Source organism: Sminthopsis crassicaudata, chromosome 4 (assembly GCF_048593235.1).
Source record: "Sminthopsis crassicaudata isolate SCR6 chromosome 4, ASM4859323v1, whole genome shotgun sequence".
In the NCBI taxonomy this organism is placed as follows: domain Eukaryota; kingdom Metazoa; phylum Chordata; class Mammalia; order Dasyuromorphia; family Dasyuridae; genus Sminthopsis; species Sminthopsis crassicaudata.
In genome coordinates this window covers 342,512,330-342,534,624 of record NC_133620.1, presented here as the reverse complement: position 1 = coordinate 342,534,624, position 22,295 = coordinate 342,512,330, and the positions used below count along the sequence as shown (strand labels likewise).

Genomic DNA, 22,295 nt, shown 5'->3' with positions numbered 1-22,295 from the left:
CACACACACCCCTCACATCCATTCCTTAAAACAAGTTTATCAAGAAAAATCATTAACAATGAGCTGGGAGTAGGAGTACTTGTCCAGAGTTATGACTGTATCAGTAAGGAACTAGTTTCCCTTAAGTGCAGTTAGATGTAGATCAGTACCTCCTCTGTTTCTTAGGATTATAGAGAAATACCTGGAGCCCTGATAAGTTAATGGGACTTGTTCCTGGTCACATGGCTGGGAGGTGGAACTTAAGTCCTATAATACAGGATTTTAAAGACCCAATTTTCCCACGTTATATTTATAGCAGCTAAAGAATACAGAAGAAGGGCTGTATCTTTCAAGTTACACCTGTAGTAGTTAATAAAACTTGTATTTCAACACTATCAAATATCAAATGGTCACTCATAAACTTCATAACCTTTTTAATCTGACATTTCATAGTCCTTATCAATCCTCTTAAATTAAGGACGACCAAGTGACCTTAATAATCCAAATTCAACAACAACAAAAATTACAACATCTTTCTTTCAATCTGGAAATCCTGTGGGGGTAGTCAAATTGCCAATACAGTTAGGAATTCTATTTTCATGGCTTAGGGCTTTGTGTGTGTGTGTGTGTGTGTGTGTGGTAGTGGGGTTGGTGGTTATAATTGTGTGTGTATACATATACATGTATTATAAAAGTTTATGATATATTTGGTTATGTTACTTTCCCATAAATATGTGGGTATTAGTAAATAAATTCTCATTAAAAACATGGTATTCAGAATTTTATATGTATTAACAGTTCATGCTCCCAGTTCATGCTCTATAAAATGAGACCCAAGAACTGCTTCAAACACTTGTTCAGCATAGATGACATGAAGCCATATGCCTACTCTTCCAAAAAAAAATTGGTATAGATTTGGAAGAGAATATAAAAGTTTAAAAAGGCAGCTAGTACAAAGTAAAGATCCAACTACAGACCTATGGCAAATGGAAGCTTTAACTAGAGGAAATGCACATCTTTCAATTGAGAGAGGTTAATGATAGAACAATTAAGAAAAAGCAATTGATTTCTTTATGGAACATAAAGAGAGATAAATAGGAGAAGGAAGAAAGAGGAAAAAAGAAAGGAGACATAAACAAGGAGAGATAAAGACAAGGTAGGGAAGGAATGGATCTGGGATTTCATTGGTTTTGGAAATTCCCAATGATGAAATTCCTGCTAACAATGCAGAATACTGGTTCTGCAACTTACAAAGTCCTAAAGAGTTGCCTAGAGAGGTTAAATGAATTTCCCAGGGTCAGAGAAAAAGGACTTGAATCTAAGTGTTTTCCTGATTCTGAAGCCAGTTTAACTTATCATATTGCTTCTCCTGGAAAAATAAATTCTTTTTTTTTTTTTGAGTGCAAAAAATAAAAATAAAATTTATTAAAACACCCACAATATTTTAAAGATATCAGGAGTAATACAGTTCACAAACCAGCTGTTTGTGTAAATCATAATAAAATACAAATCAAAAAAAAAAAAGCATTCATACTTGCAATATTTAGGCACCTGAAAAAAAAATTTACTGAAACACTTGGGGGAGGTGGGAAGAATAGGAGAAAGCTTTTACGGAAAGGGAGGTAGGAAAGAACAAGGTCAGGTAGGAGATAAACCAAAAAGGGGAAGAGGAAATGGAAAGGAAAAATATTAACCAAAAAAAAAAAAAAGATAAAAATTATACAAAATAAAGTTATCAGCGTAAATTTACTGTACTAATAATATCTACAATTTAATAATACACATCCTATTGCCTTGAGACATTGCAAACTCTACCATTCATCAACCAACCCCAGATAAATTTCATTTCAAGTAACCATGATCACAGAGTCTAGATGGAATCTTCAAGTATAGTTGGGAAGTTCACCTCCATTGGAAGCCAGGTAACCAAACAGGAATTCAAAGAGAGAAAATGAAATTCACCAACAAGCTACAGCTCAAAACCACTCTACTGCATCAATCTGCCACAGTCCAACCTGGTCTCATTTCTTTTTTATTTGAAGTCATGAAAAAGAAATGGCATTAGCACCTCTCATCTCCCAAAGGGGAAAAAAATAGAGGCATTCAAGAAGACACGCAAAAAAAAAAAAAAAAAAAAAAAAAAGTTTTGAAGCAGAAACCAACGAAATAGTATTTTTCTTTTCTCTTATATTTAATTTCCATGTGAAGAATGGTGAGTTATCCCTGAATGATGCTAGAATGAGAAAAATGGCCAAAAAAAAAATTAAAACCACTATTTAAAAGTATCCCTGATATTAGAAGAGAAAGAAATGAGATAGTGGGCCAAATTGTTCCCAGATTCTTAGGTAAAGAGCACTGAAAAACCTGGGGTTTCTGTTTGGACAATCTTTGCTTAAAAGGAAAGAAAATGCCCATTGTTTGGACTTTATTATTCCTTCGATCTGTAGAAAGGCCTTGGCTGAGAATGGAAGAGGAAGAGGAACTTAAAATCTGGGGGCCTGAAGTCTTCTCTATTTGTGTTACCACCTAGCTAACCCCCTTTTTTGTCCCCACCTTCAAATCAAAAATCCATTCCCTTTTTCAATTTTCAATGATTAGTTTCCTCCAAAAATCCTGTCCTTTTTTTTTTTTTTTTTTTTGGGGGGAGGGGGGGGAAAGGCACAGAATGCTGTTGAAGTGGCAGCTGACTGGGACTGGTCTCAAGGCTCCATTCTAAATGCCCAAAAATGATCAGTCAGGAAAACTCATTGGAATTCTGGGAGCCAGGAGGAAATCTCTGGGAGCAAAATATGACTCTTCCGGCTTCTAATTAGGTATTTGAAAACATACTGCCTAAGAAAAATGCAGAAAAGGCCCCTCCCACACTCTCCCCCAGGAGTAGTGTCAGATGAACAAAACGAATTTCCTAGTTTGGAGACACTTCTTTCAGATTCTAGCCACCTCCATCGTCACAATAGTCTAGTTTGGAAAAATAAATTCTTAAAAATATTTATTTTATAAGCAGCAGTCATCAAAACCATTTGGTACTGGCTAAGAATTAAGATAAGAAGTGGATCAGTGGAATAGGTTAGGTACACAAAACACAATAGCCAATAACTATAATAATCTAGTGTTTGTTAATCCCAAATTCTAGGAAAATTGGAAAATAGTGTGACAGAAATGAGGCATTTTGCAACACCTAACCCCTATACCAAGATAAGATTGGAATGGATTATGATTTAGATGTAAAGAGTGATAGTGTAAACAAATTAGGAGAACGAGAAATAGACTACCTCTCAGAGCAGTGGAGAAGGAAGGAATTTATGGCCAAAGAACTACACAACATTATGAAATACAAAACAGGTAATTTAAATTATATTAAATTTAAAAAATATTGTATAAATGAAACCAATGCAGCCAAAATTAGAAAGGAAGCAGAAAACTGTGAAAAAATATTTTTATAAGACTACAAATCATTCTCCAATTAATAAATGGTCAAAGGATATGAACAGAAAATTATCTGAAGAAGAAATTAAAGACCCTTATAGTCACATGAAAAAATGCTCCAAATCACTATCGATCAGAGAAATGCAAATTAAGACAACTCTGAGGTACCACTTCACATCTCTCAGATTGGCTAAGATGACAGGAAAAGATAATGATGAATGTTGGAGAGGATGTGGGAAAACTGAGATACTAATGACGTTCTTGGTGGAGTTGTGAACTGATCCAACCATTTGGAGAACAATTTGGAACTCTGCCCAAAGGGGTATCAAACTCTTTGATCCAGCAGTGTTTTTATTGGGTCTGTATCCCAAAGAGATCATAAAAAAGGGGAAAAGACACAAATGTGAAAAAATGTTTATAGTTTTTGTAATGGGAAGGAACTGGAAACTAAGCGTATGCCCATAAGTTGAAGAATGGCTGAATAAGTTATGATATATGAATGTAATAAAGTACTATTGTTCTATAAGAAATGATCAGCAAGTTTCAGAGAGGCCTGGAGAGACTTATATGAACTGCTAAGTGAAGAGAGTAAAACCAAGAGAACATTGTGCACAGCAACAATAAGATTATGTGATGATCAACTGTGAGAGAGATGGCTCTTTTCACATTCACAATGTGGTGATTCAGGCCAATTCCAATAGACTTGTGATGAAGAAAGCCATCCATATCCTGAAAGAACTTTAGGGACTGAATGTGGATTACAATATAATTTATTCATTTTTTTGTTTGCTTGCTTTTTGTTTTTTCCCCCCTCATTTTTTCCCCTTTTTGATCTGATTTTTCTTGTGCAGCATGATAAATGTGGAAATATGTTTAGAAGAATTACACATGTTTAATTGGATTGCTTGCTATCTAGGGGAAGCGAGAGATCAGGAGGAAGGGAGAAAAATTTGGAACACAAAGTTTTGCAAGGATGAAATGTTAAAAATTATCTTTACACGTATTTTGAGAAATAAAAAGCTATTATTACTATATATAAATTTATAAGCAATAATGTTGAACAAAATGTGTTGGCAAGCCAATTTTAGTATATTCATTTGCTATTTAAAAACAATACAGCTATCAACTATAATGAACATTAATAATAAAACCTATATCTAAAATGATCATTAAAATTACAGTAATAAAATGCTAATAAAACTGGGGGGAAACATATAACTCAGAAGAAAGATCAATGCTACAACAGCAAGTTCAGGTACTGAAAAACAGTTCCACAGCTGTTAATGTCATCAGCTCAAAAAGGTAATGTTAATAAAACCACATTCAATATGTGCCTAATAAAAGGCATGTTCTTTAATGACAACAAATAAGTTACCTTGGATATTTTTAGAACAGGATTATAACTAATAAAAATTCAGGATAAACAAAGAAAAAACTGAAACTGTTAGGTTTGATTAAAAACAATAACTGTTTAATGAATGTGACATGTCTTAGTGGCTATGAATGAAACCACAAATCATTTTATAGGCCAAAAAAAAAAAAGCCACGGTTATGTTTCTCTTTTTTATTCTTTGTATTCTGAAATGCTTGTGCTTATGAGGACTATTACATTCATAATTTTTCTAAAAGGGGGGAAGCAAAGAGATCTTAAAGAAGGGAAAGGGACCTGTATGTGCAAGAATGTTTGTGGCAGCTCTTTTTGTAGTGGCTAGAAATTGGAAACTAAGTGGATGCCCATCAACTGGAGAATGGCTGAATAAATTGTGGTATATGAATGTTATGGAATATTATTGTTCTGTAAGAAATGACCAACAGGATGATTTCAGAAAGGCCTGAGAAACTTATATGAACTGATGCTGAATGAAATGAGCAGGACCAGGAGATCATTATATACTTCAACAACAATACTATATGATGATCAATTCTGATGGGTGTGGCCCTCTTCAACAATGAGATGAATCAAATCAGTTCCAATAGAGCAGTAATGAACTGAACCAGCTACACCCAGAGAAAGAACTCTGGAAGATGACTATGAACCACTACATAGAATTTGCAATCCCTCTATTTTTGTCCGCCTGCATTTTGGATTTCCTTCACAGGCTAATTGTATACTATTTCAAAGTCTGATTCTTTTTGTTCTGCAAAACAACTGTTTGGTCATCTATACATACATTGTATTTAATTTATACTCTAAAATATTTAACATGTATTGGTCGACCTGCCATCTTGGGAGGGGGAAGGAGGGGAAAAATTGGAACAAAAGGTTTGGCAATTGTCAATGTTGTAAAATTACCCATGCATATATCTGGTAAATAAAAACTATTTTTAAAAAGGGGAGGGAAGGAAGTCAATTAGTGCATGAATTCTTTCTCTGGTATCCATGAATTTGGTATTTAAAAACATTTTTTGATAACTGTTTTCCAATATAACTTATTTCTTTTGTATTTTATTCATTCAAAAACAGTCTTCTGAGATTAGGTCTATAAGCTTTCCCAAACTGCCAAAGGGGTTCATAACAATAAAGGCTAAGAACCTTTGATGTAATAGGAAAAGGATGGCTTTCAAGGTCTCCTCTCTATTTCTCCATTTACAATAAGACAATTTAGATGTGAGAAAATGAGTGGGATCCCAAAGCTCAAAGTAGAATTCACTTTTATCTATAAACTGTCCAAAATGTTTGGTATACCTGATTTAAAAATAGAAATTTTGTTAAGTAATTAAATATTATACTGCTGGTATTAAAATAGTGTATTACAAATATTGATATGACAAATACACAAGTGAGCTTTCAATGATCTTTTATTTCACTGAAGCCAGTTGTAGTGATTATTAAAGCCCATCCATGACTTAGACAAGTGCTACATGTACAAGTCATATAGGAGCTAAGTGATTTGCCTAGGATTACTAAATGTTAGAAGCCTTCAAAACCCCAGAATTTATCTGTAACAAAAAAGTATCTCCAATACATTTAAAAATTATTTCCCCTGGCATTCAAGAACAGAAACTATTATGTCTCAAGAAACACCCCAATTTTTTATTATGTTAGAAGATTACAATGTTATTCATAATGGTTCAGTTGTGGCTGTCACCCCTCATCCTAATTCTGCCTGCCACTTGGGTATTACTGATAGGTGACTTAAGACTTTAGATCTTTTTAAAGATGATCTAGTATAATTCTCTCATTTGACAGATAAGAAAACTGAGGTCCAGAAAGTTAAAAGCAACTTACCCAAAGTTATACTTCAATATCAGAATTGGGATTTAAACCTAAGTGTTCAAATCTTTCTTTCCAGTCCAGCACAAAAGCATGCTTTTCTCTCTCATTGTGGATAAAAATAAATATATGCAGTATGAAAATTTATTAGTCATTCTAGATCTAAATGCTCTCCATCTATCATTATATTTTTTAATTCCCCTCCACTATTAATTTTCAGCATAGGGATTAACCTAAATGATGTCCAGGAAAAAAAAATTTATTGAACATGTAATTTGTAATTTTTAGTTAAATAGAAAGAAATAGCCTGTGCAGATTACTCTAGCTGAGTTCTTTGTCATTAGTATTCTACATAATTAAGTCCTCAGCTTTTCTACTCTACTTTCCCTTAATACTGATATGAAAATTTAATTGAAAATTTTCATTATCACCTAGTTGCAGGTGACAACAAAACTTACATTTTCATTAAGTCTAACTCCTAATCTAATATTATATTTTAAGTTCTTTATATCCTCCTCTTGGGACTGGGGATCAGGTTCCTGAACTAGTGCTTTAAATCTAAAGATCATAAATCATATAATCTCAAGAGCTGAAAAGACCAAGAGGTCATTTAGCCCAATCCATAGATGAGGGGGATTTCTCTCTACAAGATCTCTGATTAGTGGTCATGCAGCCTCTTTCTGAATACTGCTAATGATAAAAATACACTATCCAAGGAAGTAGCTCATACTTCTGTACTGTTTAATTATTAAGTGGTCATTCCTTGCCTTGAGTGAAATTTGCATCTTAAAGTTACAGCCATGTCTCCTAGTTTTTCCCCTTAAGGCTGAGCAGAACAAATCTAAGTTTTCTTTTACATGATAAACCTTCTAACACTTGAAGACAGCTATCATACTCCTCATGTCTTCTCTTATTGAAACTAAACAATTCCAGCTCCTTGACCAAACTAAGCCTGGCATGGCTAACAGTCCTCTCACCATCCTGGTTGCCCTGTGGTGTGTCAACATCTTTTCAAAAATGTGACATCCAGACATAATCTGGCCAGAGTAAGACTACCATTTCTTTGTCCTACAAAATATACTTATAAAACTTAAGCTCCCTCTATACCCACTAATTTCTACCTCAAACAGGGATCAAAATGCAATTGGCATCATTATTCCCCAAGGGACCTAATACTTTTGTAAGGCCCCTGCTGTTGAAGTTACTGACCTTGATATGTCTATTCATTGCAGTGGACTGTGCAGCTCGAACCAGACCCTCTAATTCAGCACCACTGAAGTTCTTGGTCTCCACAGCCAGTTCCTTAATATCCACATCTGCAGCTAATAGCTGATGTCCTCTCATCCTTGCTGTATGGATGTGAAGGATCTGTAGCCGACCTTTTTCATCTGGCAAACCTGAAAATTGAAAACGATTGAGTAAGAGAAACACAATAGATAGAAAACTATCCACAGAGATAGAAAGGCCTGGTTAAGCCCCAGATCTGATCCACATGAGTTCTATGACTTACGGGAAGTTACTTAATATTTAAGTGTAAAGGGCCACAAACAGTGGGGGGAACTCTGGGTGAGGTATAAGACCCTTCAGCCTAGAGGAACTGCTGACAATGTCTGGTTCGGCTCCCCATCTCCCCTAAGGGCTCTCGACCTTCCTGAGAAGTCAGGGGCAGTGACAACCTGTGTTGTGATTGAAGCAGAGTGATAGCAGTGGCAAACTACATACAATAGCAAGTTGTTTATGTGGTCCCATGTGCCCAGTATATGCTGGGCTCATGTCCAATGTTTTTGTTACTTAAGGGTATGAGAGTATAAAAGGGAAAAAGACCTTGTAATAAATGGACTCTATTTTTCTCACCATCCTCTCATTTTATAGATAAGAAAACTTATCTTTTTGTCCTGCCACATTACTTCTCCACTAAGATAGTATATTTTAATCACTCCAGTGTGGGGGCTCTAGAAACCATGGTATATTTTGTCACCCCAATTTGGTGGCTCTAAAAAGCAGGACACAACATTTAAGTGATCCAGGCAACTAAGATGATTTACACTAGCAGAGATACTTTCTTCATCAGGAATTCCCTAAAGCAACAAAATCAAAAGTTTCAACACACACAAATCACATACATAGGGAAGTAGTTCATTATCAATGGAGTGGTCCTAATATACATCTTTTCTTTTGACTATTAGAAGCATATAAGCACATCTTCTCATAAGATGCAGCTCCTATTAACATATTAAGCAATAGAGAATACAAAATTGCTACTACTAATGATCTAGAAACCAATCATTAAAGATGGGTCTACCTACCTATTTCCATTTTAACCTCCAGTCTACCAGGTCGCAGAAGAGCCTCATCTATCAGATCAGGTCTGTTGGTCATTCCTGGGTACATAAGTTAAAATAAATGTACAGATAAGTTATCAGAGATGTGAAGTTGAAGTTAACATACAGATTCTTTTTCTAATGCCTTAAGAACTATATAGTCTCCTGAAAAGTGAAAGATATGTTTTACAAATGTCAACTAAAAATTTTAAGTCTTGAGCACTCTGTCAAGTGATTACAGTTTAAAATAGTGATACAACCCACAGAGAACCAATAGCAGAAATCTAGAGACGCTTATAACCAATTCTACACCCCACAATTAATTCCATTTAATTCCACAAAGCAATTTCTAAACTAATAGTGCTAGAATTCTAGGGCCTCTACTCATTTCAGAGCAAGTACATGGAATACCTTACCCTTTTACTATATGCTGTGGAAGCCAATGCACCATTATTATTATTTTGATCTTCTATTTTTCACTTAAGACTTTTTCAATGTTTCAAGTGTTCCCAGAAAAGGTTTGTTCTATCATCTCCCTTTAATCATCTCCCTTAAAACTATACAAATCAGTCCTAAGGGTGGCTACTTGCTTAAATATACAATTCTACCCAGAACTAAATTTCCATTCCTTATATTCCCATTAAGATTAGACATCAACAAAATCACTAAAGTTTTCAAGGATGTTTAGCACTTTTAAACTTTTAAACAAATGTAGATTATTTTATTTACACATAGACACACACACACACACACACACACACTCACCATCTCAATTTATAGCCTACCCAATGTATGTTTTTATAAGATTTTTTTAACATACCAATGACTAAGATGTTGTTTAGTTGCTCTACACCATCAATTTTTGACAACAGTTGGTTGACAACAGTGTCATGAACTCCTGTACTTCCAGCCATGCTCCCTCTCTGCTTGCAGATGGCATCAATTTCATCAAAAATGATGATATGCAAACCACTGTTAGCTCCAAGCTTTTGGGGTAGAAAAAAAATCCAAGTTATACATTATCACTTAAATATTACAAAAGTAACCAATCTACTCTCTTGACTGCTGATAGACATGTAATAAGCAATCTTAGTATACACTACCCTTAGGTAGCTAACAATCTAAAGAAGAAAGGAAACATAACTATTTTAATCAATATAAAATTTTTTTAAAGCAAAAATTTAAATAAGGGCATTACAGGGACTGGATAAATGTAATGGGATTTAGGGTTGTCTCAGATTACTATGAATAATTATATGGAATATTAACTAAAATTAAATGGATGGAAGAGACTTAATTTAATGGAAAAAGATATGTGGAACCACTTGAGTGAAGGTTCAGAGACAGTTGGGATCCATAGATGACTAATAGATTTTACTAACAAATGTGGGGTATGTTTATATATATTATAGAATAATGCCAGAGTAGATCTAGCTTATAGGGAGCTCTGAAATGCTCAGTGAGAATTCTGTATTTGTTACAGAGGAAACTTAATTTAAAATTTCTACAAATTAAAAACTTTCCTAAGTTAACACTAAAAGTTATGTTCATAAAAGCAGAGAAAAATATCATTGTCTTTCATCAATATTGTATATTTTGCACATCACAAAAAAAAGGAGGTATGTCTAATTTTTTTCTTTCAATATGCTTTATGTTACCACTAGAATTATGGCTTCCTTCTCAATCCAACCTCAAAAATTATCTGGGTATACCGTGAAGCCAAAGACAATGAGAACACTATGTTCAAATAAACTATCACCCTGGCAATCTGCTGTGAATATAATTCATTACAATTATGACCTTTTCAGTACCCTGCTAATCTTATGACTTGTCATCAGAATGCTTCTTCCAAGAAGTCAATGTAACTTCTATTTTTACAGGTGTGTTACTCCAAAAGGCAAGTTCACAAAAACAGTACTTATGACAACACATTAGGAATTAGCTTAGGAAGATGTCAAAATTAATGTTCACAGATTAATATAGTTAAATCATCAATAAAGCCATTTCTGAAGGGTTTAAATCCTTATAAGACTATCCTGTTCAATCCACTGGCTTCTAGCTCTCTTCTTGCCATCTGAAAAATCTTTTCCCATAGAAACAAATCTGATGCTATTCAGCCCCTGGCAACAGCCTTCTGAAGAGACTGTTCTATATTTAGCCAGGATGACCTATTTGTGATTCTTCATCTCCTTCAGCCTAGACTGTCAAGAATCACAGAGGTGATGCTTTTCTTTATTCTGTTAACATTCCCCTACCCCCAATCTACTGCATGGAGTCAGTAGCTGGGTATGTTGAGCTATTTCTGAGTGTATAGGATGAGAGAAGTTGTATCTAAAAAGAATGCTTATGATTAATTTTTATATAAAAATCCTTTACCAGGACCCATATGATTTAAAAAACTTATACTATCACTTTTCTATTGTAACAAAGAACTGGAAAGAAAGTGGCACTCATCAATTGTGGAACAGATTTACAAATAATGATATATAAATATAATGGAATATTACTATACTATAAGAATAATGAAAAGGACAGAAAAACATAGTTGGGTTTGTACTAATCAATGTGGAATAAAGTGTGTTGAACCAAGAGGATATTTTACATAATTTGACTATAGCATAGTAAAGAGAAACAACTGTAGAGAAATTTAAGAATTCTTATCAATGCAATGATCAATTATAACTTTTGAAGACTTCCTCAGAGAGAGGTAAAAGACTAGAATTACAAAATGAAGCTACATTTTGAGATGTGGGCAATGTATGTTTTGCAAGACTACACTAATTTATTATAAGAGAGGATTTTTTGGGTGGGGGAAATATCAAAGGGGATAGTGAGGAGTGACAGTGATAGCAGAAAAGGAGAATCAATGAATTATTTAAAATACAAAGTAAATATTTTTTTTGTTGCTTTTTTCTTTTTTGTGGCTTTTCTTTTTTGTTCTGCTGCTTCTTTCACAATATAACTAATGTGGAAATGTGTAAAAAAAACAAATACAAAGTAGAGAACAAAGGTAAGTTCAGAAGTAGGTGAAAATAAGGCAGTGTTGGAACTTTCATGTTCAATATGTATACATATATAAATGTATACGTATATAAACATGTATGTGTATAGACATCCTCATAAGCTAGATTTTTCATATTTTAAAGGGTATATATATTCAGGCCAGTAAAGTACCAAACCACAATGTATCTCTGTGACACCTTTACTCACATGTAATCATCTGTGTTTGGATTGTGACTGTTCAGTGGTCAAGGACATGAATACCTATTTCTTCATATAATGGAAATACCCTTACTGAATAATAGATAAAACTATCTGTAAATTATGGACAAAATAAATATTTGTGTGCTATATCAAACTATAAATAATATAAAATAATATTTTTCCCATAATATCTTAATTTTTCTTTACATTCTAAGTCACAATTTAAGCTTTTTATTAATTTTGTAATAATAATTCCTATTATTTTATGTTTACATTACCCTCCTCTGCTCTTCTTCAGCATCAGCAAAGAGTTTACGGATATTCGCCTCTGATTCTCCAACATATTTGTTAAGAATTTCTGGCCCGTTGACGACTTTGGGTTCTCTTGCATTCAGCATTTTGCCAATCTGTCGAGCCAAAAGGGTCTTACCACAGCCCGGGGGCCCATATAACAGAATACCTTTTACATGTTTGCAACCTAAAGGAAAAGAAGTAAAGTCCCAGATCAATGGATTAAAATTCAAGAGGAACATGTATTGAACATTCACCACATATTGAAACATATTTTTCTTTCCCCTTCAACCTCACATCAGGTTAAGCAATATTATTTAACATGTTCTTGTACAGAAAACAAATGTTATCGAGGAAAAAAAAACATTACAAACACTTATTGTAAGGAAAATTTAAATATTAATCTTACAAAACACTCATGCCTATGAGTGAAACTATAAAATAGTTTCCTCATTTTGGTGTACAGAGCACACAATTCTACCCATGAAAATGCCAGTATAGTCTAAATGCCTATTTTTATTATCTTTCAAAGTAAGAAGAGGATAATTATGCTTTAGACAATTTAGCTAAGACATTTAACCTAATTGTAAAAGAAAAAGATTGCTCAATCACTCAACTATTTGAAATTAGAATATAGCTAAGTGAATTGTTGTAAGGCATTTCACAAGAATGGCTCCTCCATACAAAACCATGAAATATACAAATTAGAAGGAAACTCAGAGGTCATCTAATCCAACCTCTTCATCATGCAGATGAGCAAAACTAGGGTCTATAAAAGTAAAGTTTTGCACAAGTTCACTCTGCTTGGCAAATGACTCAAAATTCAGGCCTCTTAAATTCCCATCTCCTAGAAAGGACATTATTCTCATAATGTCCTATGAAGAAAACTAGGCAAGTTAGTTTGTAGCTTCCCAAACTGTCTAAATTAATGCCAATGTACAGTGAATAGTGCACACTTGAAAGGGTGACCATTTCTCAGACAAATGACTTCTCTAATAGTAACACAGTAGAAGTCAAAGCTCCACTCTAGGGGAATTTGCTTATTTTGGGGGCAAGCACCAATAAACACCTGAAAAGCCTCATGCTACCATTATTATTTAATGAACCACACAGCACAGTTCCTGATAGACTTACTCCATAAGATCCAGAATGACCAAACAGATCCCATGAAGTCCTTTTGCTCATAGCCAGATCAACTTTTCAAGAAAACCACCATCAGTCATTTGGTAACAGAGGTAGAACTCTTCCCTCCTCCTTTCAGTTTAACAGTTAACTCAGCCTTGTTTTAAGGAGTTATTCTACTTTCACCTCACAAAAGGAGCATACTGCAAAGTAATTCCTGGTGCTTCAAGGAGAGACACAAAGAAATCTACCTCACTTTACAGAACAGCACATTTCTTGAAAAGGTGATCATAAAGCAAGTTTCTGTAACCACAATTATAATTTCTAACTGACCTCCAATATAAAACAAGTACTGTGTTCCCAACCAACTTAGAATGTAAACTTTTAAAATTCATATCTCTAAAGGGAAAAAGAAGTGCTAATAATGTCACAAATTATAAATGTTTTTGTCAAAAATGTATTTTGGGAGGGAATAAAAAATGTTGTACATTTAAATCTAAGTTCTTTTCTGGTTCTACCACTATTCTAGTATGTACCACCTACTGAAAATGTAAGCTTTAAGTAAAAGCTATGGGCCACATGTTTGTATTTAATGAAACTTTACTCCTAGTGAAGGAATAAGAAATTAAATATTTAACTGAAGACAAAGCTCCAGTGAAAGTGTATCTGGCTCTTTAAAGCAATTACCTGAATAATTTTCCTACAGCTAAGGGTTTTGACTCCTTACTTTTGCTTTCAGCTGATTATCTAGAGATTCTATTTCCAAGATTCTAATTTAGGAGTGTAACCTACACTTTTCAATTGATAGGAGGGAGAGAAGTAGTCTCTTTTTTATGTCAAGGAACAATTTAGTCACTGGATGTCAGGGTCATACTTTAAGGACATAATCCCCATCCTTAAGTTTTTCTCCCAGATGCAAAGTGTTTTTGGACTAGAAAGATTAGAGCTGATGTTCATTCACCTAAATTTCTCCACAGCATTTGACATCCTATATCAGTACCGTCCTCTTTCCTTTCCTTAGCTTCTGTGATTTTACACAGTTCTTGGCAGTTTCTTTTAAAGTTCCACTTCCTCTTCCCACTCCTAATTGATTCTCAAATCTTATCATCACTATCCCCAAACTGGAATGCCATTTTCTCTCTTCTTACATGCCCTAGAAGGGCCAACTTGAGGCCCACCTAAGAAGATTTTCCTAACTCACAGTGTTGGCTCCCTATTAAGAACTCATACCACTTAAGAGTCTACTACTCATTAGACAATCATATGCTAACAATCTGGTTCTTAAGGTACCTTTCCTGTTTTACCTCATATTTTTCTCCTTCATGTACTATATGAGCAATAAGATGGTATATAACTCAGCTTCTTAAGCTGTGATTTGCAACCCCAAAGGGAGTCTCATAACCGAATGTGGGAATTGTGAAATTATAATTTATTATCAGTAAATGTTTGATTTGTATGCTTATTTTATATACATATATATCTATCACGTAAAAATTTCTCAGGCAAAAAGAGATCACAAATAGAAAGTATTTAAGAAGTCCTAGTGTAGAAGAAAGTGCTTTGCTAGGTTTGGAGTTGGGGGAACTGGTTGTGCTATTTTCTATCTGTGTAACCCTGGACAAGCCACATCTACTTCATCTATAAAAGGTGAGAGGTTAGAAGAGATGATTATTAAGGTCACTTTCCAGCTTTTTAAATCTTATGCTTTAGTCAGACTAACACTTCCCCAATTCTGTGTTTTTGATAATGCCACATCCCACAACCGGAATATTCTCTACCTTCACTAACAAATCTCTATCCACTTAATTTTTTCAGTAGAGCTAACTAAATTACCTCACACAGCTATAATTTATGAAACTTTTCCTGATCTTTCAGCTCTATTCTTGGAGTTCTTATAGGATGTTCTTTATATCTCTAGTATTTTATTTTGCATTATGGTTCTCTATGCTCCCCTATTAGACTCTAGGCTCCATGCAGGCAGGAATGATTTTATTTAATCTTGTAAGTCTGTCAGCGCCTTGTTGTACTTGTAGTACATACACAAAGTGTAGCTGTTATCATTATATTAATAATACCTATTATAAGCAAAAATGAAAGGGAACAAGTGTTTTATCTTAATAAATTTACTATGTGCCAGGACCTATGCTACATGATTTACAAATATTATTTGATACTTGCAACAATGCTTTGTATATAGCTGGTGCTTAAGTTAATTTCCTTGTACTCTTATTTTTTTTAGTTGGTTTTCAGATATTGAATCCTGAACTTTTCCCACAAAGATATAATGAAAATTTAGCCTTCCAAATTCATTAGGATTTTATGGTTGGCAAATTTGGTGTAGGAGAAAGAATATTTTTGGATTCCATTTGAATAGTTTTGTTACTAAAATGCTGAAATAATTTCATTTATATTCCCACTTCTTTCTAGCTCCTTGCCCTTCAATACATGGTTTTGTATGGAGAATGCAATGAACTCCATACAAAATTTTTTTTAAAGAAATATACATAGTACAAACATATAAGCACACATTAAAATATACAAAGATCTTTTTTTTTTTTGTTAAAACTTTTGATTCATGGGTGAATGCTCATTACTTTCATTGACTAGTTTAAATATATACAAAATGTTTTAAGATATCTTGGAGAAATGCAAAATAAACAAGAAAAAACCATGTTAATACTGAAATAGCAACTTCAAAAAAATAAATTAGCTTTGTGATATTATAAAGGATGAAAAGAAAAAAAGAGAAACACTTAAATCAACACATTTATAGACCCAAATCTAGTACAAGAATATATATATAAATGTGAAAAAGTACCAGTACTTAAGTACTATCAAAGCAAAATATGGTTATTACAGCATGAAGAGATCAGGATGTTATTGTTATTTAATTTAAAACTTAAAAAATCCAGTCTATGTGCAATAGATTTACAGTTTCATATACAAACATCCTTTTTTATTCTTCTTTGTATATGGCAATATTCATTTTTGTTAGTATCTTTCATAATGTTTTTTAATCCAAACAGGTAGGTTTTTTATTTGTTTGTTTGTTTTAAAGAACAACAATTTGCACCAGGGCTGGGCTGTCAAAAAGCTATACTCTTTGGTATACATCATATCACAATAAATCATAGGCACATAAAATTTTAGGAATCTTCAGATTCAACTTCTTTATTTTATAGATGAAGAAACTAAGACCTGAAGAATTTAATTTGCCCATGATGTTATCAGTGACTTAATGGCATATTCGAGAAGGAACCCTACTTTTCTGACTTTCACATTTCTCTCCATGTGAAAATGAAGCACTATATAAATGTGAGCATGTATGACGATTCCTCACATTTATCTTTATAACAGTATTTACCTTATTAATAAATAATAAAAGTGAGACTTTATTTTTATCATTTTCAAGGAGCTGATCTGCTAAAAAAGGAAGACTATCTTTACATTTTAAGTTAGTACTAAAGAATTCCACAAGTTATATTATAAATGGGCAGTTAAAGCATGAAAATTAGTCAATTAATCTCATTCAGATGACCAGTTTTCTATCTTAGTAAGGAATCTTGCTTAAAATGTGGATTCTTATTTAATCTTTCAAATTTAAATTTCAGGAAAATAAGCGATTTAAAAGTATTGATTATCTTAATCTTTTAACAGCACCAAGTCTAGGTGAGTAAAATTAAGACTAGGATTAGACTAACTTTTACCAATGATTGATAATGATGCCCCATTTATATTCTCTCAGGTCTTGGGCATTCCTGAGCCACATTAATGGTTGTGTACAAACCTCCTCTCCCCATTCAAATTGCTGCAGTCAAAATAATTTCTTTCCATTTGTTCTCAACTTGTTTCTCCTGCTTCTTCCATATAAAGTTTGAGTTTTTCATCTTCATTTTCAAGCCCTTCCCATCTCTTCTCCTGCCTTTCTAACCTATATAATTAAGAAATATAGTAGGTTTGTGGTATAGTCAAATGCACTACCAGAACATTTATTTCCTCAAAAGAAACCAACACAAAACTGCTTTGTTTAATTTTCTTATCAAATTTGTTTTTATTAATAATAGACAGAAGTATAGTACATTCTGATTAGCTATACTACTGAAGTGTGGTGGTGAAATAATCTCAAATGGTAGCTAATAAAATATTTATTTTTATTTTGGTTTTGGAATTTAAGCTTATACTTACATTTTGAATATTGAGATGATTAAATGATCTAGGAATTCACATTTCTTACAAGATAATCCATACTCTGAAGCTCCTACTTAAAGAGAAGCTATAAAACTGTCCAGATTCTTCATCCAGTTTCCCTTGCTCAATTTCTCCCTGTCTCCCATACCATTCAGGAAAGCTGCATTACATTTCAGACTAATACAATATGCCAGCCTAAGCAGAGGTACCTTTCATCTTCTTTTGACCTGATTCAAAGATTCCCTGGAGACAGAAGAGGTAAATTTAAATTTTATTGAAAGATCTCCTATGAGCAGCTTAGCCAAGCTCTTGCTGGAGTATAGGCTATATACTGGTATAGCAATGTATACACACATATCTGTTTAGAAATCAAGAGCTCTCAAAGTTCTTTAACAAGGTCCGTTAGAGAAATAATTTTGCCTAGGCTATTAAGTATCTAGCTAAGTATCTACATTCACAAATATAACTCACTTAAGAATAGAGGAAGTTATCCATTTAAGGACATGTTAGTAATTATTAATTTTTGCAATACTTTGTTTTTGCCACAATTTTAGAAATAAATTTCAATAATACTTATTATTCAAGGTATTAGCAAAACAATATAGTACCTGCCTCCCACAGTTGTTGTAAGGATAAAATATTAGAAAAGTGACTTGTAAATCTTAAAGTACTACATAAATGTGTAGTTGTTATCATTGTATTAATAATACCTATTATAAGCAACAATGAAAGGGAACAAGTGTTTATCTTAATAAACTTACTATGTGCCAGGACCTATGCTACATGAGTTCAAATATTACTTGATACTTGCAACAATCCTGCAAGATATGTGCTATTATTATCTCCATTTTACAGATCAAAAAGCTGAGGCAGAGAACAGTTAAGTGATTTGTCCAGAGTCATACAGCTAGTAAATGTCTGAGGCTGGATTTGAACTCAAGTCTTTTTGGAGCAGCTAGGTGGTTCAGTGGATAGAATGCTGAGCTTGAAATTAGGAATATTCATCTGGCCTCAGACACTTACTAGCTATATAACCCTGGGCAAGTTACTTAACTCTATTTCATTCAGTTTCCTCATCTGTAAAAATGGGTTGAAGGAAATGGTAAAGCACTCTAGTATCTTTGCCAAGAAAATCCCAAATGGGGTCAGGAAGAATTGGATACAACTGGAAAACAACTAACTTCCTGACTTCAAGTTGTATTATTGTTCTTTCCATTGTGCCACACAGCTACCAATGATGAAACAACTTGTCTCACAGACACTTTGAAACATAGAGGAGAGAAGGCAAGTTTCTTGTTCATCACCGTCCCAGATCCTCCCTATTGCATTAACACTTACAACCACTCCTCTCTCTGAAGTTCACTCTATGTAGATATATTATTTTATCTAGAACTTGGTTCTCTACTAGCCTTATCATTCAGTCTCCTTCTTGCCTAAGGTATTTATCACCTAGATTATAGTCTTCTTCTATAACCTGACCTTAATTCTTACATTTGAGGGCTTCAATTTATGTCTTGATGTCTCTTCAATTACTCCTGCTTCTCATCAATATTTTCACCTTCCATCATCTGCCCCTTCATTCCATTCATTCATAAGGCTGGTCACAGCCTGGGTCTCATCTTATCACTCATGAATATTTTATTTCCTCAGTTGATGACTCAGAAATTTGTTTTTCTTCCTATACCATCCATCTTTCTATATTTCTTTCTGCATGCTTTATGTCTCCTAAACCTTGTCTGTAGTCTAATCATTCTCACTCTAACTCATCTTTCTTGGTCAATTATAATTTTTTAAGGAGTTGTTTTCTTCAATTTTTTTCTTTCCTTTTCTAAGTTGTTGACTCTCTCGTGCATACCTCACATTTCCTTTCTTATTTGCCTTTTAAAGTCTTTTATAAACATTTCCAAGGAACCTTATTGGGCCCAAGACCAATTTATCTCACTGCTTGAGATTCTGTCCTCGTCTGTGTTTGTGTTTTAGTCTGCCCTGTCACCAGAGTAGCTTTCTATGGTCAAGGTTCTTTTCTGTTTCTTGCTCATTTTCTTTCCTTTTCTATTTCCTCTTTTATTACTTTTATGGTTGAGCTTTGCTCCTGGGGCAAAGGGAACTGGGGATAAAGGAAAGCAGTAACTTGTGGCTATACAAGACTGATGGCTTTGGAATCTGACACTACTTACAGTAATATTAATCTTATTAACTATTTAACATATGTGAAATGATGCTATCATTTTTTATTAAATTCCTATCTTTGTTAAACATATAACTCATTGAGGAAGGTTTTAAGTATTGTGTCTCTAGTCCCATCTTTCTTATAGGCACTGAGGTTTTTATTGCATAACTTTGCATAATGCAATGCCATATATCGATTATATAACTATATCACCATTTAGATACATAGGGGATATAACACTAGGATGAGAATTATGAAATGTTTTAGTTAACACATCCTACACACAGCTTAAAATTATGAGGGTCTAATCCTCTTGGTATCCAATGGGACTTAATCCACTATAATGATGCTACATGCCTGTCACCTTTAGAGAAAGTGCCACTATTTAATATCTACTACATTCCAGTGCTTCAGATAAGTGTGATCTTGTCTTTTAAATAGTTCACAGAAAACAATGTCTCACTTTTACAATAAAAAGTATAATGCTTCTTATTTGTAATCTTTCAAAGAAACAAACACAGTAGCAAGTCTGCATTTGTTAAGCTCCTCTTTTTGGTAGAAAAATATTAAATCTGTTATGTTTTCATAAGAGATGTTATCTAGGGGAGTTCTATTCAGAAAAAATTGTCAGTCAATTTTCAGCATCCAAAAGAGAAAAAATTGGGGCAAACATTAATTTTATGTAAGAACGAGCAGGATGATAATAAATTAGAAGTGATCTCTGTCAAATTAGTGTCAGAATAAGGAGTGCTAAATTCATTTTGTGGACAACATGAGCTAGGTAGGATAAGTGTGAAATGGAATTTGAATAATGACTGATGCTTAAAGGGGAATCCCAAGCACAGATACTAGATGAAACACAGACAGATCCACCATGTTCATAGATGAGACAGCCTGTCAAAAGGCTACTGACAAGTCAAGACACATTCAAACAAAACAGGCTTATAGTTTTCCTTATGTACAAAAATGGATTTGAATACTGAGCCTTATGTAATGCATGCACCTGCACAAAGTACAATCATAATCCAGAGTAGCCTTTTCAATGCCAATTCCCTACTTGAGAGGAAGACTGGTTCCAACTACTCTAGGTTACTCTTAATTTTGTTATGAAGCCCACCCAACTCTTACATTTGTGTACCCTTTATGATCTAATCATGTTTTATATGTTCTCAAGAGTCTTTATAAATCTCTTCTAGACAAGAGTAAAGACCAGGGACAGCAAATTATGGCAGGGTGTGCAATTGTGCTTCATGAGTTAAGAATAGTTTTTATGTTTTTAAACAAAGTTTTATTGCATTTTAAAATGCAAAAATCATTCTTAACTCCCAGCTGAACAAGAATGAGGGGATAGGTTGTTTTTGGTTCTTAGGCTTTAGTTTGTTCATTCCTGTTCTAGGAGACAACTTCCTTAAACTCACCTTTCCTTTGAAACACTGATATAAAAATTGTTAGCCACCTGAGCTTTTAGTCTGGTATAAGTAGCATACTTCTTTTTGATCAATCTGCAAGGAAAAGAAATATTAAAGACCAAGATCGCAACTCTACCCTACTTGAGCAGACAGGTCTTTTTATCACCAGCCTCTAGGCACCATTTTATCTAGTAGAGACTTGCAGGAACTCTAACTCTAAAATGCCAGGAGCATTTTATGTTGAAGTGAGATAGTGAAAAAGTTCCTGATGCTCTGAGCACCCAGGATTGTCTTATGAAATCCCACCTGGTCAAACAGCTGTATAAGGGTATCTGTCACCTGACTGGTCTATATCCAAGTAATGCTGTTGATTTAATATAGATCATTTTATTAGATAGTCTAGAACTAAAGATGGGGTATGTGTACCAATTCTCCAAACTAATCTTTGCTGACACTCCCACCCTTTACACTCCCTTGTAGGGTGTTGCCTGGTATTTCAGAAATTCTTGATGACAAACATCACACATCCACTATAGCAGGTCCTGCCTTGCTGCCACCTGGCAGCATGTACCTTTTAAAATTTTAGAACTTTAAATGTCTGAAGTTTTCCCTTTCTTTTCTTTTTGATTCCTTTCTATAATTTTGTTTATTCCCCAGTACAAATTGGTTTGCCTTTTACACAATTTACCTATTCCCTCCTCCTACCTGGAAAGTCCACTCCACTTTTTTTTTTGGTCAATTCATTTTTCTCCTTTTTTTCCTCCTCAAAACTCATCAAAGAAAACTTCCTAAAATGCATACTAAGATTTTTAGTCTCATCTCCACATTTGCATAACAATGTACATTTCTATTTACAATTTACAAAGGATTTTCTCTACAAAAACCTTCTTAGAGAAACAATACCAGGTATTTGTATCCTTATGAAGTTAATTTGCTAAATATTCTTAAAATCTCAGAGATATTTTACCAAT

The 22,295-nt window shown here is 33.8% G+C and overlaps 1 protein-coding gene across 2 annotated transcripts in view; it reads right to left on the bottom strand.

Moving 5' to 3' along the window:
• Positions 1-22,295, bottom strand: part of NSF (N-ethylmaleimide sensitive factor, vesicle fusing ATPase) — a 192,112-nt gene that overhangs the window by 95,541 nt on the left and 74,276 nt on the right. For both annotated transcript variants that reach the window (XM_074260997.1, XM_074260998.1), the window contains 4 exons: positions 12,423-12,622; positions 9,761-9,926; positions 8,926-9,000; positions 7,829-8,016 (listed from right to left, as the gene is read on the bottom strand). In XM_074260997.1, coding sequence (XP_074117098.1) covers positions 7,829-8,016; positions 8,926-9,000; positions 9,761-9,926; positions 12,423-12,622 — 629 coding nt within the window. The remainder of the gene's footprint in view (positions 1-7,828; positions 8,017-8,925; positions 9,001-9,760; positions 9,927-12,422; positions 12,623-22,295) is intronic.